General features: G+C 43.9%; 1 protein-coding gene across 1 annotated transcript in view; it reads left to right on the top strand.

Moving 5' to 3' along the window:
- The first annotated feature begins 2,568 nt into the window (after nucleotides 1–2,568).
- KIF26A (kinesin family member 26A) overlaps nucleotides 2,569–12,314 on the top strand; it is a 108,111-nt gene continuing 98,365 nt past the window's right edge. Inside the window, exon 1 of the mRNA XM_019519897.1 lies at nucleotides 2,569–2,664. Within this exon, the coding sequence (XP_019375442.1) occupies nucleotides 2,569–2,664 (96 nt within the window). The remainder of the gene's footprint in view (nucleotides 2,665–12,314) is intronic.

The following is a 12,314-nucleotide window of genomic DNA, read 5'->3' as shown; positions in this document are numbered from 1 at the left end:
GTTAAAGTGCTGGCCTTCTCTTTTCACTTCATCCTGGGAACTCGCGTACCTTCTCCAAATCCCAGGACATTGGCTGTGTCCATTCTGTTCCCCCCTCTACCAGCTCCATCCTTTTTTTCCCCCATGCTATCCCATGCTTCTCTCATCCTCAGTCCTTCCTCCTGCATTCACTTCCCCACACAGATCTCCCATTTCCCTTCATAATTCTCTAATCGTTATATTTGCATTCTCCATCACTCCATTCGCCTTGTACCCTTTCAGATTTCTGCAACCCCCTTATGTCTGTGCAGCCCCTTAGTCAACTGTCTGCTTCTCACATTCACGTCTTCATCATTTCCTGTCCTGTTCCCTAACAAATCCCCGTTACCTCCTGCCTCCATAATGTAATTTCCAGCATGCTCACATGTCCCTCCCTTGCCCTCGCCTGGTAATTAAGGGACTACCATCTTTCCAGAGGTCAGCCTGTTGGAAATGTTAGGTTGTGATCTTTTATTGTGGAAGCCGCACTTCCACCTACATCAGTTGACAGTAATGGGAGATGATGGCCCTTTTGAACCAAAGCAAATCTTCCTGAAATTAAAGACAAAAATAAGACTACTTTTTATCCAACACCTTCCAGATCACCTGTGAAAAAAAATTGTAAGGATTTGTAACACTGGAGGAAGATGATGTAGGTACAGTAATGATAAAGACATGATTTTATTGGGCCGAAGACCAGGATTTACATCTCCTCTGCTGGTACGTTTCCCTCTTTAGGTAACCTGTCAACTTCAGCTTCCTCAGGACAATGAGAAGGAATATCCTCAAGGTTCAGAACCTCGTATGGCTCAAGTTACTGCCTGAAAAAACAGCCCTCTTGATCCTTCTCTCCTTTAGACAAAGCAGTTATTGTTACAGCCTCTCACAAGGAACTCAGTCCTTACTACTCTTTGTTGACAATTGAGTCAACAAGCAACAATCAGGAATGTGGGCCCAGTGATGGATTTAAAACAAGTGGCTCTAGAGATTATTTGCAAAGGATAATCCATAACATTCACTCTGTCCTGTCTCCCCCCCGTTCCCCAGGAAAGGTGGTTTTCTGGCATTTAACCTGGTTCCGAATTAGATTTTCTTTAAAACTAGTTTCCCCGGTTCCAGTTTGTCAGTGTTGTCACACGAATTATTCCGGGTTATTGGTGATCTTCAGCGGGACAAGGAAATTTAGGTTCATAGAGCTTTTGATCCTCTCAGTAGGTGTATTTCATACTGTCAGTATGAAAAAGCTGACTCTTTTCACTCGAGAGATTTTGATTCCTTTGTACTGATTTGACAGAAGTTGTCCATGTTCCTGTCTGTTCATCCATACAGCTTCCATTTTGCTGTAGACCATTTTGCATGGCTTACTTGTTCCTTTATGATTTCTAAACCAACTAAGCCTTGATTAGCATACTGCTCTGCCTATTTTCTGTCATTTTTCTTTCCCACCCCTGTTCCCATGAAAGACATCTTTAGCCTCTGGACCTCAGAAGGTTCATCAAACATCTCATTTCCAGAGAAGACTATTTCTAAAAAACTAGAAATCTTTCCAGGAAGTCCTCAGGCCACTATTTCACATTGCCTAACTCGGTTGTTAAGGAGTCTTATACTCATTCTAATATAGTGGTGCCTTAAGGCATTCAAGTCCATGCCATGAGGACCATAATAATGTTACTGTCAGATAGAAATAGAACTTCATATTGAACTTTGCAAAGCCACTCTTTTCCTGCCCAATCCAGTCTTTCACCAAGAATTATGAAAGCATTTAATTGTCTGCAATTCTCACTTTGTATCCTGAGCCTCCCCCGCCCCTGCAAAACTTTCCTGTCTTTTTGAAAGGGGGGAAGAAAAGTAACACTGAATTTTGATTTATTTTCCAGTCTTTATTCCTACCTCATGCTATAGATAGGGACATAGGAACACAAAAAGTATGTAATATCCTAGGCAGACCTGGCAAAGAATGCTTTGCATTCACAAGCTTGTCTAACTCTATCCCGATTATATAGTTGGTCCAATAAAAGATATTACCCTAAGAAATCCTTGCCTCTCGCATACTTTCTGGACCATCATGGCTACAACATCACTCTTATGCTGTGGTAGTATCCTAGTACACTGTTATTCTAGTTGCACTTTGGTATTAAGGTTTAGTTTATCTATCAGTCTGGAGGGCTTTTCTCTCTCTCTTTTTTTTTTTTCTTCTGTCTAATGGATCTATTTATAATTCTCCTAGGGTCAATCTGTAGTAGGCACTCATACTTCAGAGGTGGGTGGAGCTCAGAATTTTACATGGATGGGAAAATTCATCTTGAAACCACTGACTCTCTTTCTTACCTGAGCTTTTTGGTTCAATAACTCTCTTTTAAGAACTGCCTTTCTGAATCACATCAGAGGAATTAACCAAGTTGCCTTAGAGAGTATCCAGTAGTCCAGGAGTATGCAGGAATTTACTGCTAGGACAAAATTGTCCGCTGGCTGCCATAGTGCTGTCACCTGCATCATGCTCTTTTAAAATGTCTGTGAAATCCAGCATTGCTTCAGCAGCCAGGTGCTAGGATGACGGCCTCTCTGCGTGGTGGGTCACAGGCAGAATGGTATGTTGTGCACTACGAAGACAGAGAGCAACAACGTGATATGTCTCCCTTAACACAGGTATGTCAAAATTGCCTCATGCCCTGGGCCAGATCCAGACTGTGGAGATCTTTGCGGGCTGGATCTAGTATACTGCAGCTGTGGGTAGAGCGCCTGCACGGGGCATGCAGAGGTGGTGAGTGGCCCAGGCCATGTAGTATCAGTTCTGATATGGGCAATACAGGAGGTGGGGCCGTGCAGCCATCTGCTATAGCAGTGGTGGTGGTGACAGGCCCAGCACCTACAGGGTACGTGGGACTGTGTCAGCGTTCAGTCATCCTTCTGTTGCTGATTGCCACTGGGGCCCAAGCGCCTTGGATTCTGTGTCAGGCGATATCCCCAACTTCTGGTTGCCCACCAGTAGCCCGGTGGGCCAGATCCAGGTCACAGGTACTGTTTGACAGTCTTGCTTTAGCACTAGTTAGAAGTCAGACCATCATTGCAGACTTTTCTTTCTTTTTACTTTTTGAAACAGAGGCATAAAAATGCCATCTTTACCATGCGACTACTCCAGCACTTGGATTAAAAAAAAAATAGTGGGAAAATTTTTGGTATGTAGATGGAGTTCGTAGACTTCCAGATGTGTGCATTTAGAATGTATCGCTGCTCCACAGAACGGAGTATCAAATCAACTCTGCTAATTGAAAAGGATTTATTTTTTATTGCTAATGATGTGACACAGTTTTGTCAGAGATGGTGTATAAAATAGTGCCAGTTGGAACTCCATTAATGTATGCATTTAAGTTCCTTTTTTTCATTTATGTGCATTATTGACTTTATTTCATTGTTGGGGAGATAATGGATTTATAATTAGAGTACAGTCACTGTAATCAATGATGAGATTATTAGGCTTATAAATAGAACTTTAAGACTAAGATGAGCTAATTTCCCAGTGTAACAAAGAATCAATAATTAGAGTTTTGCTTTGAATCTTAAAGTAGTTCTTGTAAGGTTCAAGCATAAAACACTTTTTTTTTTTTAGAGAAGTAAACCATGTACATTTCTTAACTTTGTACAACCTAAATTTATGGATTCTCTGTTACTTTCCAAAATTTAACTTATCTTTGAAGTGTGGCAGTGGAACGGATTGCCGAGGGAAGTTGTGGCATCTCTGTCCCTGGAGGTGTTCAAGAAGAGGTTGGACAGGCATTGCTCTGGGATGATCTATGCTTATGCTATACTAGGGTATTTCCTATGCTTCTGGGCCTTGCTGGTTGTCACATGGGGCCAGGAGGGAATTTTGTTTTCCTCTTCTGCTGTTACATGTATCAGGGTTTTTAGAAAGCCTTTCTTAGAACAACTGGGCGTTGGCTACAGCCAAGGCTGGGAAATGCCAGTGCTCCTGCTGGGATTTAAACCTAGAGGTTTGTGGCTGGAGGGTCTTGGCCCTCTGCTCAGGGTCAGAGCGATTGTCATATTTGGGGTCAGGCTTTACTCATTTCCCACATGCTTGCAGTCTGGTTTATGGGAATGACTTTAGAAAATGCACAGAGTGCATCCTTTGCCCTAACAGGGGAATAGATTCTTTCCTGTTTGACTTGGTGCTGTTACTTCAAGAAAGACTTTTAAAAGAGACCAAATGGTGTCTGGGAAGCCTGCTGACTGACAACTCGGTGTTGCTGGGCAAGGATAAGAGACTTGCCAGGTTCCTGCCACTTTCCTCAAACTGAAAGTGCTTTACTGGGGGTGGCTTCTCAGCAGCTGTGATGATGAAGACAATATATGAACCTGGTCACACACATCTAGAAAGAAAGGGGACCCTTTCTCTCGGTGACTGGGGTTGGGTCAAAATTTGTGTGTACTTATTACTTAGTCATGGATAGACTTCTGAAAGCCTTCCAGATAACAAAGTGCACTGGTCAGGTAGTTCCTAACTCTAACCCTGCAAACAAACCAAGCTTGGGAGAGATTGGTAAAGGGGAAAAAAAAAAGATCCTGACAAAGAGCTTTCACTTGCTGTGCATCTGTGTTACTTGATTTTGGGGGTTGTACTAACTCCCACAGGCTGGCTGGCTCTCATTGATAGGGATAAAATAATCAAGGAGCTGTGTGGCATGTCTAGGAGTTGCTGGCCTCCACCCTGGCATTCTAGTGCTCTCTTGCAATAATTGGGGTCAGCCTTGAGGTTGTCGTGTGAGCCACCCTTACCTAGTCAGTATGATATCCCGTAGCCCACACCATAGTCATTGACACTGTGCTGTTTACTTCTAAAATGTGGCACTAAGATGTGCCCCAGGTTTTCTTGTGCCAGCAGACCCCTTCTAGACATTGATCTGAGGGCTACTTGTTTTTCCATCTGGGTTTGCCTCTAATTTCAGTCAGTAGAGAGAGGAAAGGGAGGTGCAGAAGGGCCAGAAGATAAGAACAAGGAATTGTGGGATTACTGCTGGCAGACTTCCTGTGGTTTTGCCTTGCGGTGCCTAACACACAACAGAAAAAAGGGTGGGCTAGGAAGTGAGTGGTGATGGGGTTGATCCAAGAGCCAGGAATTTGGCAAAGATTCTAGGTTTGGGTGGACATCTGGGGGGGATAAGTATAAAGGTTTAAACTACGCATGGTTAGTAAGTATAGGCTCAAGGATGGCCTCAAATTTAACCCTGTAGACATAGCCTTAGTGAGCAGTCAGCACATATGTAATCTAGAGGGCAACACACATTTTGGGGCTGTAAGGGCACCTTGTTCAGTAGGCATGTGTGAACTGAGAGAACCATTCCCCTTTAATGTAGCCAGAGCTTGCGTATCTTCAAGTAAGGTACTAGAAATCTAGTGAACTGCACTCGGTTTTAGACAGAAAGTCTGGTTCCTAAGTTAAATTCAATATATAGGCACCCCAAGTATGATCAAATTAGAAATTAGGAAGAAGGATCTCCATCTTCACCATGTTTGTTAATATTTCTGTGGCTCATACCATCATATCTGAGCACCTTACACATTTTAACAAGGGCTTGTCAAGTAGGGATGTGTTGTTCCCATTTTACAGAGTAGAGCAAGACAGGCACCGAGAGAGTAATGTGACTTACCCAAAGTCATACATGCATAAAGACTGCACAGCAGAGCCAGAGAAAGATTGCAGATCTACTGTTACAAAGCTTGGTGCCTTATGTACATGTCCAGCTTTCCTCCCCCTACTTAAAAATATATAGAACTATTGAAGTTTGCCTTAATGGAAAGGCCTTTCACACGATTTGTCTTCTGTTGGGAAAACTCATGTGAACGTACATTATTACAAGCTGTTAATTCCTCCCTTCACTTCCCAATATTGGCTTTTGTTGTTGTAGTCAGACAAGAAACCATTGACTGCATATTTGTCCAATTGAGTGAACAGTTCATTTTTAATTTTGACCAAAGTGGTAGTTTAAAACATATTGAGCAATAGAGCAGTCACATTTCAGCTTCAGAAATTGCACATATTGAAATCTTCATCAATAAACAACTTAATGTCAAGCAAAGTGTTTTGATTCTCTCTTTGTGACGCAAGGGCTGCAGATATACGAGCATTGGATTTCCTTACCCTAACCTAACCTAAGCCATTCTACACCAAGTCATGATTTTGAAGTGGCAATATCCAGCAGAGGCTCCCTCCATTTGCAGCTGCCTTTTTCTCACTGACCCTAACACTGAACATCAGGTTGATGAAGCGCAGCAGGAATGTCATGTAGCCCTTGCTGTCTTTCTATTTTATCCAATGACCATTACATTAAAAGCCATTGGCAGTCCCTGCCCCACCCCAGCAGTATTTATGCACTTTACATGAAGACACAATAATTGCATAAAAACCAGGAACAATTGTGAGAGCACAGGCTGGAATCTTGGTCTCCCTCCTCCCACCTGAGCATCTAAATTGGGATCCATGTTGCTCACCCCTTTTTCCTGGCTCCATGACTCATGCTATTGAAAGCACAGTGGCTGTGGTTCAGCAGCAGGAGTGGAGAATACTTTAGTCTACGCTAGTGTGCTGTTTATTGGCTTGGGTACTTTCTTGATCTGTGGGATATGTGGCTTTGAATTCCATGGGTCCTTAATTTCATCAAGCCTAGTAACCAGGGCTCAGCTGTGTAGCTCTGATTCAGGTGCTTAGGTCTGGAGAAGAGGAAGTTCATGCCTGTGCCCTCAGTATTTCCAGTTACTGGAACTAGGTGGCATTTTACTCAGTGGGTGAGATTTTTGTGGATCATTTTTCTGAGGTATCTCATTCTCCCATTGACTGTAAAAGGTGCATAGATGCCTAACTCCTTGAATCGCCCCTCTCTGGACAGGGGCATAAGTTTTACGTGCTGCAAAAACTGGGTTGGAGGCACCTAAGATGTTTTTCTTGACCTTGTCCCATGCCCTTTATAGCTATCATTAATCCAAAAAAGCCCTGAGATTACTTGTGAACCCGAGTCACCTTTCAGGTAGCTTGGTGCATGTCTCTCTGACAGAATGAGGAGGGTCTGCTCATTACTAAATTCTATCCTTCTGCTATTCTTGTCTGATTTTCAGAGTTAAATAATAAACAGAGCATTAAAAGACCCCCTTTTATGGAGAGCATGGGCTCCTTTTTTGGGATTACTCAATATATTTGAGTCGCAAAGCATGAAATGCATGTAAAAGTCTGAAACTACAGGTTTAGGCGCAGATTACTGGAGATGGCATTTCTGTTACCGCATCACAGCTGCAGGTTGTAAAACAACTACAGTAGTTTATTTTCGTTATAAACTGCCCTACTATTTTATAACGAGCCCCAGTGGAAACATTGTCAAGTGGTAGTAAAAAGTTTATCCAGAAAATGTTTCACTTCAAATTGGCATATACTGCATTGTAACTTTATATAATCCCAGTCAGTCTGAGAAATTTTACCTCCAAGCTGAGTACAGCGCTTCATCCATGCTTGGGGGAAAGGAAGGTTTACAGTCTGAGAACTATGTCACATTTGTTCCACTTTAATGGTGGCAGGTCACAGAGTTTTAGCATGAATCACTTTTGGGTAAATTCATTTATCATTGTTTCATGTACAAACATTATCTAACATAAGATATAAACTTGTCAGACTGAGCAATTTTTACAGTTTGATTAGCTGTGAGCCTTGTATTTTTAATGTGGAATGGATTAAATTTTAAAATAAAAACAAGAACTAAAAACCCAAAGCCCTACATGTTGACATGCTAGTTAGGACTGGGTAAAGACTCTTGGGCTAGGGACAGACATTCAAAAAGCGTGAGCCTGAATTGATTCAATCTTTTCAGGTAAGTCTAACCTGGCTAGGCTGAACTGGTTTGTAACCACACACAGACATCCCCTCTGGACTGAAGAAATGCAGGTGCATGCCTGCAGTGGCTCGGACTAGAAGCAGGGCAGGGGGTGGGGGATAGGATAGGAGGGGGTTCTAGAGCAGCCCTCCCTTCCCTTCCCTTCCCTTCCCTTCCACACTACTGAGCTGAGTGGGGGGGTGGCCAGGCCCTGGCAGGACACACTGATTAGGGAGGGATTCCCCCCCTGCTTCTGAGTACCCCAGCAGGGATTTGATAACAGAGCATTTATCAGCTTCATCTGTATGTATCACCCCATCAGAAAACAAAAGCCTCTCTCATCAGTTCAAACTCTTCTTAAACAACTTTTTCCAAGGAAGGAACAGAGGGACAATACCAGCTGACCTGTTGATTAGCTCCAAAAATCCCTAAGCAGACACTGTCTTGTCTGCCTTTGTCCCATCTGCCTTCTGCAGACACCTCAGCATTAGTTAGCACGCCACTTGCTGGCTATGGCCCATGTTGTGGGAGGGAGAGGGGAGGGGGGCATCCCTGCTTGAGCAGCAAGGTGGGGGTGGGGCAGACGCTGCTATGCCAGTGGTCTCTGTTGGAGCGAGGGAGCAGAGGCAAGGGGCCAGCCCAGCTCTCTGAAGCAGACAGCCCTGTCCAGGGCTGCAAAGCATCTGGGATGCTGCAGGACTCTGGTTTAATTTAAACTGGGAAAAGCCCAGGTCCAAAGCCATAGGCTTGATTATTATTTTTTTTTTGCAAGAGCTCCATTCACAACATACATGTTGCCTTCAGTTGAAGTCCTGCCTACAGAGTGCTTGCTGGATTGGGACCAGTGTTTGGAAAGAAAATAAATTCAGTTTGGTTTTCATCTTGTTTACACTGGTGTGCATCAGGAGTAACTCCATATATTTCAGTGCAATTCTACATGTGTAAAACTGTTTTAAGTGAGAGGAGGCCCAGGCCCATCCACTTAAATTTTCTCCTCGTTATGCTTTTTTTGTGTTACTTCTTTGTGAAGCTGCCTTTTGTTGTTATATTTAGAAATCGTACTAACTTATTCTCCTGTATCATACACTTTTCCAGTGATCTTCCCTAATGATTTTTTTTTTGCCTTAGATCAGGGGTGTCAAATTCACCCTGGATCCTGGGGGCTCCTCTAGGTTCAGATCCAGGGAGCCAACAACAGCTACAGTGGGTCTCGGGGTCAGGTGACACCAGTGAAAATCAGAGGCTCCCCATATCCATCAGGGTTTAAGGTATTACTGGTGGACCCAGATGGATCAGTTCTGCAGATACCTCTGCCTTAAATTTATTGTTTGGGTATTTATTTGTCCGTATGTTTTCACTTATAATTTTCTATATCCTCTTTTTGTCTCTTTTTGCAACCCCAGTTTATACATATGATTTTACAATTACTTTGCCACTGGAGCAAGGCAGAATTACCAGGTTGTCCATGATTACAAAGGTCAATATCCAGAGACTGGAGAGACTCAGGAAGCTTGGAAACATGGCTGAGTTTAACTTTGGACCTCAAATTTTATATAATGGGTTAAAAGCTTTATGTAATGCCTATTTAAAACTGGTAATGGGTTAACCAGGAGTTTTGTACATCAGAATCTAATGCATTGGGAATTTATCTTCAATATAATTTGGACAAGCCCTAATTTATTTAAAATCATGCAGATGTTTCCTGAGCTTCTGCCATATGGTCACAGTAGGGAGCCAGTTATCCATGTGTCAGAATAGAGGATGGGGCTTGCCCTCAGGAGTGGCAGAACTCCACTCCATATACCTTCTGGGGCAAGGGGACAGGAAGGTGTTATACCACCTCTGGCTTATCTATTCCCTGGAGCAACTTGGAAAAGCCTTGTAGGGCAAAAATGTGACATGACACCCCTGCTTATTATTTCCTCCCCCCCTACTTCAGGTTGTCTCCCTTCAAGCCATTGAGACACCTTCCTGAAAGTTCCTTTACCATCTGTGTCCAGACTGTGTGGATTTGTGCTTCTGGCTAACCCATCTCCCTCCTGCTTCAGCAGACCTAGTGCAAAACTTTTACTTCTGCATCAGCAGGCATCTGTAATGCCCTAAATTTAACCTGCTCTCTGGTGTCATGTAAAGAATCATAAAGACTTTTATGTGTAAAATAAAAAAGAAGATAACTGGAGTTTGAGCCCATCAGTTTTCAGCATAGACATTTTAAAACTCCTGACTGTGGATACTATTGTGATGGGAATCTTATGAATACCTCAGAGAAATGCATGCAAACACTTGGCTTCATCCCAACTTTGTTCTCCTACTTCCTGGACTGAGAAATGGAGTGGATTGTGTTACTTCAGGCCCGGTGCATTCCTAGGCCATACTTTTTTCCTCACTTTGGGACTGCCACTGAGGAAATAAGCTCTGCTACTTGTTCCAGTTGGATTTTACCATGACCTGCAGGTAGATAGGGTAGGGCTAGAGATGGACATTACACATGAACTGGTTTAAACCTGTTACAGAACAGACATTCAGTGCATATCAACCAGTTTGAAAATGGCTGAAACCGGTTTGAAATAAATTTGGTTGTGTGTAGTATCAGACTTAACTGATTTGGGTCAGACCAGCTTATGCAATGTCTGTCCCAGACCCCTTCCTGGTTTAAGTTAAATCAGAGTCCCCCAGCATTCTGGCATGCTGTCTGGGCTGGGCGGGGCTCTCTGCTCCAGGGAGCTGGGCTGGCCCCTCCCCTCTGCTCCCCGGCTGCAGCTCTGGCAGAGACTGCATATACAGCAGGGTCTGCCTGGCTTCCTCCTGCTCCCCACTCCCCCTCAACATCCCTGCTGAAGCAGGAATTCCCCCTCCCTTTGGCCTTATACAGACACCTCTCAGCATTAGCTAGCAGACCACATGCTGGCTACGGTCCATGCTGTGGGAGATGGGACAAAGGCAGACTGGACTGTGCTGGCTTAGGGCTTTTTGAAGCTAATCAACAGGTAGCTGGTAATGTCCCTCTGTTCCTTCCTTGAAAAAAGTTGTTTAAGAAGAGCTTGAAGTAATGGAGAGAGGCTTTGTTTTCTGGTGGGGTGATAAACACTGTGTTAGGGGTGATAAACGCTGTGATATCAATTCTTTGCTGGGCTTCTCAGAAGAGGGGGAACTCCTCTCTATTCAGAGCATCCTGCGGGGGCCTGGCCATGCCCCTCCTTCAGCTCAGCATTGCAGAAGGAGGGGCCTGGCCATGCCCCTCCTTCAGCTCAGCATTGCAGAAGGGAAGGGAGGGCTGCTCTAGTGCCCCCCTGCTTCTAGCCTGAGGCACTGCAGGCATGTGCCTGCATTTCTGGGATGTGTTTGTAGTTACAAACTGGTTTAGCTTAGCCGGGTTAGACTAACCTGCAAAGATTGAATCAGTTCAGGCTCAGGCTTTTTGAATGTCTGTCCTAGCCCAGATGGTTAGATAGCAGCTCCTGAATAGCTTTGAGTATGTCACATGTCATGTCCCCCATCTCCCACCTTGGCTGAATCAGGTTCGCAATTTGTGGGACTGTGCAAAGCTGCCCTTAACTTTGATTTCTGAAGGCAGGGGTGGCCAGCCCACAACACATGTCACAAGTGGCATGGGCAGCCTCTGTGTGGCACGCAGCAGATTGGTGCAGAAGCAGCGCATGCATCCACAGGTCAGGCAGGGGACAGAAAGCAGAGCAACAGATCTGGCAGGGGAAGGGAACTGGATTGACGTTTGGGAAGGGTGCAGAGCTTACCTTGTGTCATGCTTACTTAAAAGGTTGCCCCACACTCTTCTATGGGCTCCCCAGGGCTAATGAGCACCATTTACAATTATCTTGTTTGCATATTGTTATGGCTGGTATGGAGGTTCAACAGGGACATGCATGTCTTAGTCTGCAAGGGAGCTTTTCCACAGGGACAAGGTATAACAGTTCCAGTACCCTGACCTGATTCTTTCTCTTTTGCCACAGCACCCTCTAAGGGCTGATTCGGTGCCCTCCTCCACCCTAGCATTCAGTCTGCTGAATGTGAAAAATGCCCGAAGCAAGATTTCTAAAAGTGCTGGCCTAGTTTTACTCTCCTTGTGGTCAATAGGAATGTGACTTCAGTGGGAGTGGAGCTAAGCCAGGGTTGAGCAATTTTGAAATCCTTCCCTTGAGAATTAGCCAGTTCCCAAAGGGTTAAGATCTTTATTATGTAGTTGAATGGTTCTTTATTAAACATATATATTAAGGAGCAGAAGGCTGTGACATTTAAGTATTCAGTGAAGTCAGTAACAGTTACAACAGGGTTGTGATTTCTGCATTTGGTCATGAGTGATTTATGATGATTTAGTAAACAGTGAAAGCACCGTTCCTGTTTAGCAGCCTACTGAAGTCTTCTCCCTGTGCAGACTTGTTACAGTGTAAAAAAAAAAAAAAAATAGCATGTGGACCAAAAAAAGAT

The sequence above is a fragment of the Gavialis gangeticus genome, unplaced genomic scaffold, assembly GCF_001723915.1.
Source record: "Gavialis gangeticus isolate Ggan-Ray unplaced genomic scaffold, GavGan_comp1, whole genome shotgun sequence".
NCBI classification, from domain to species: Eukaryota; Metazoa; Chordata; order Crocodylia; family Gavialidae; genus Gavialis; species Gavialis gangeticus.
This window is presented reverse-complemented; position numbering and strand designations above follow the sequence as displayed.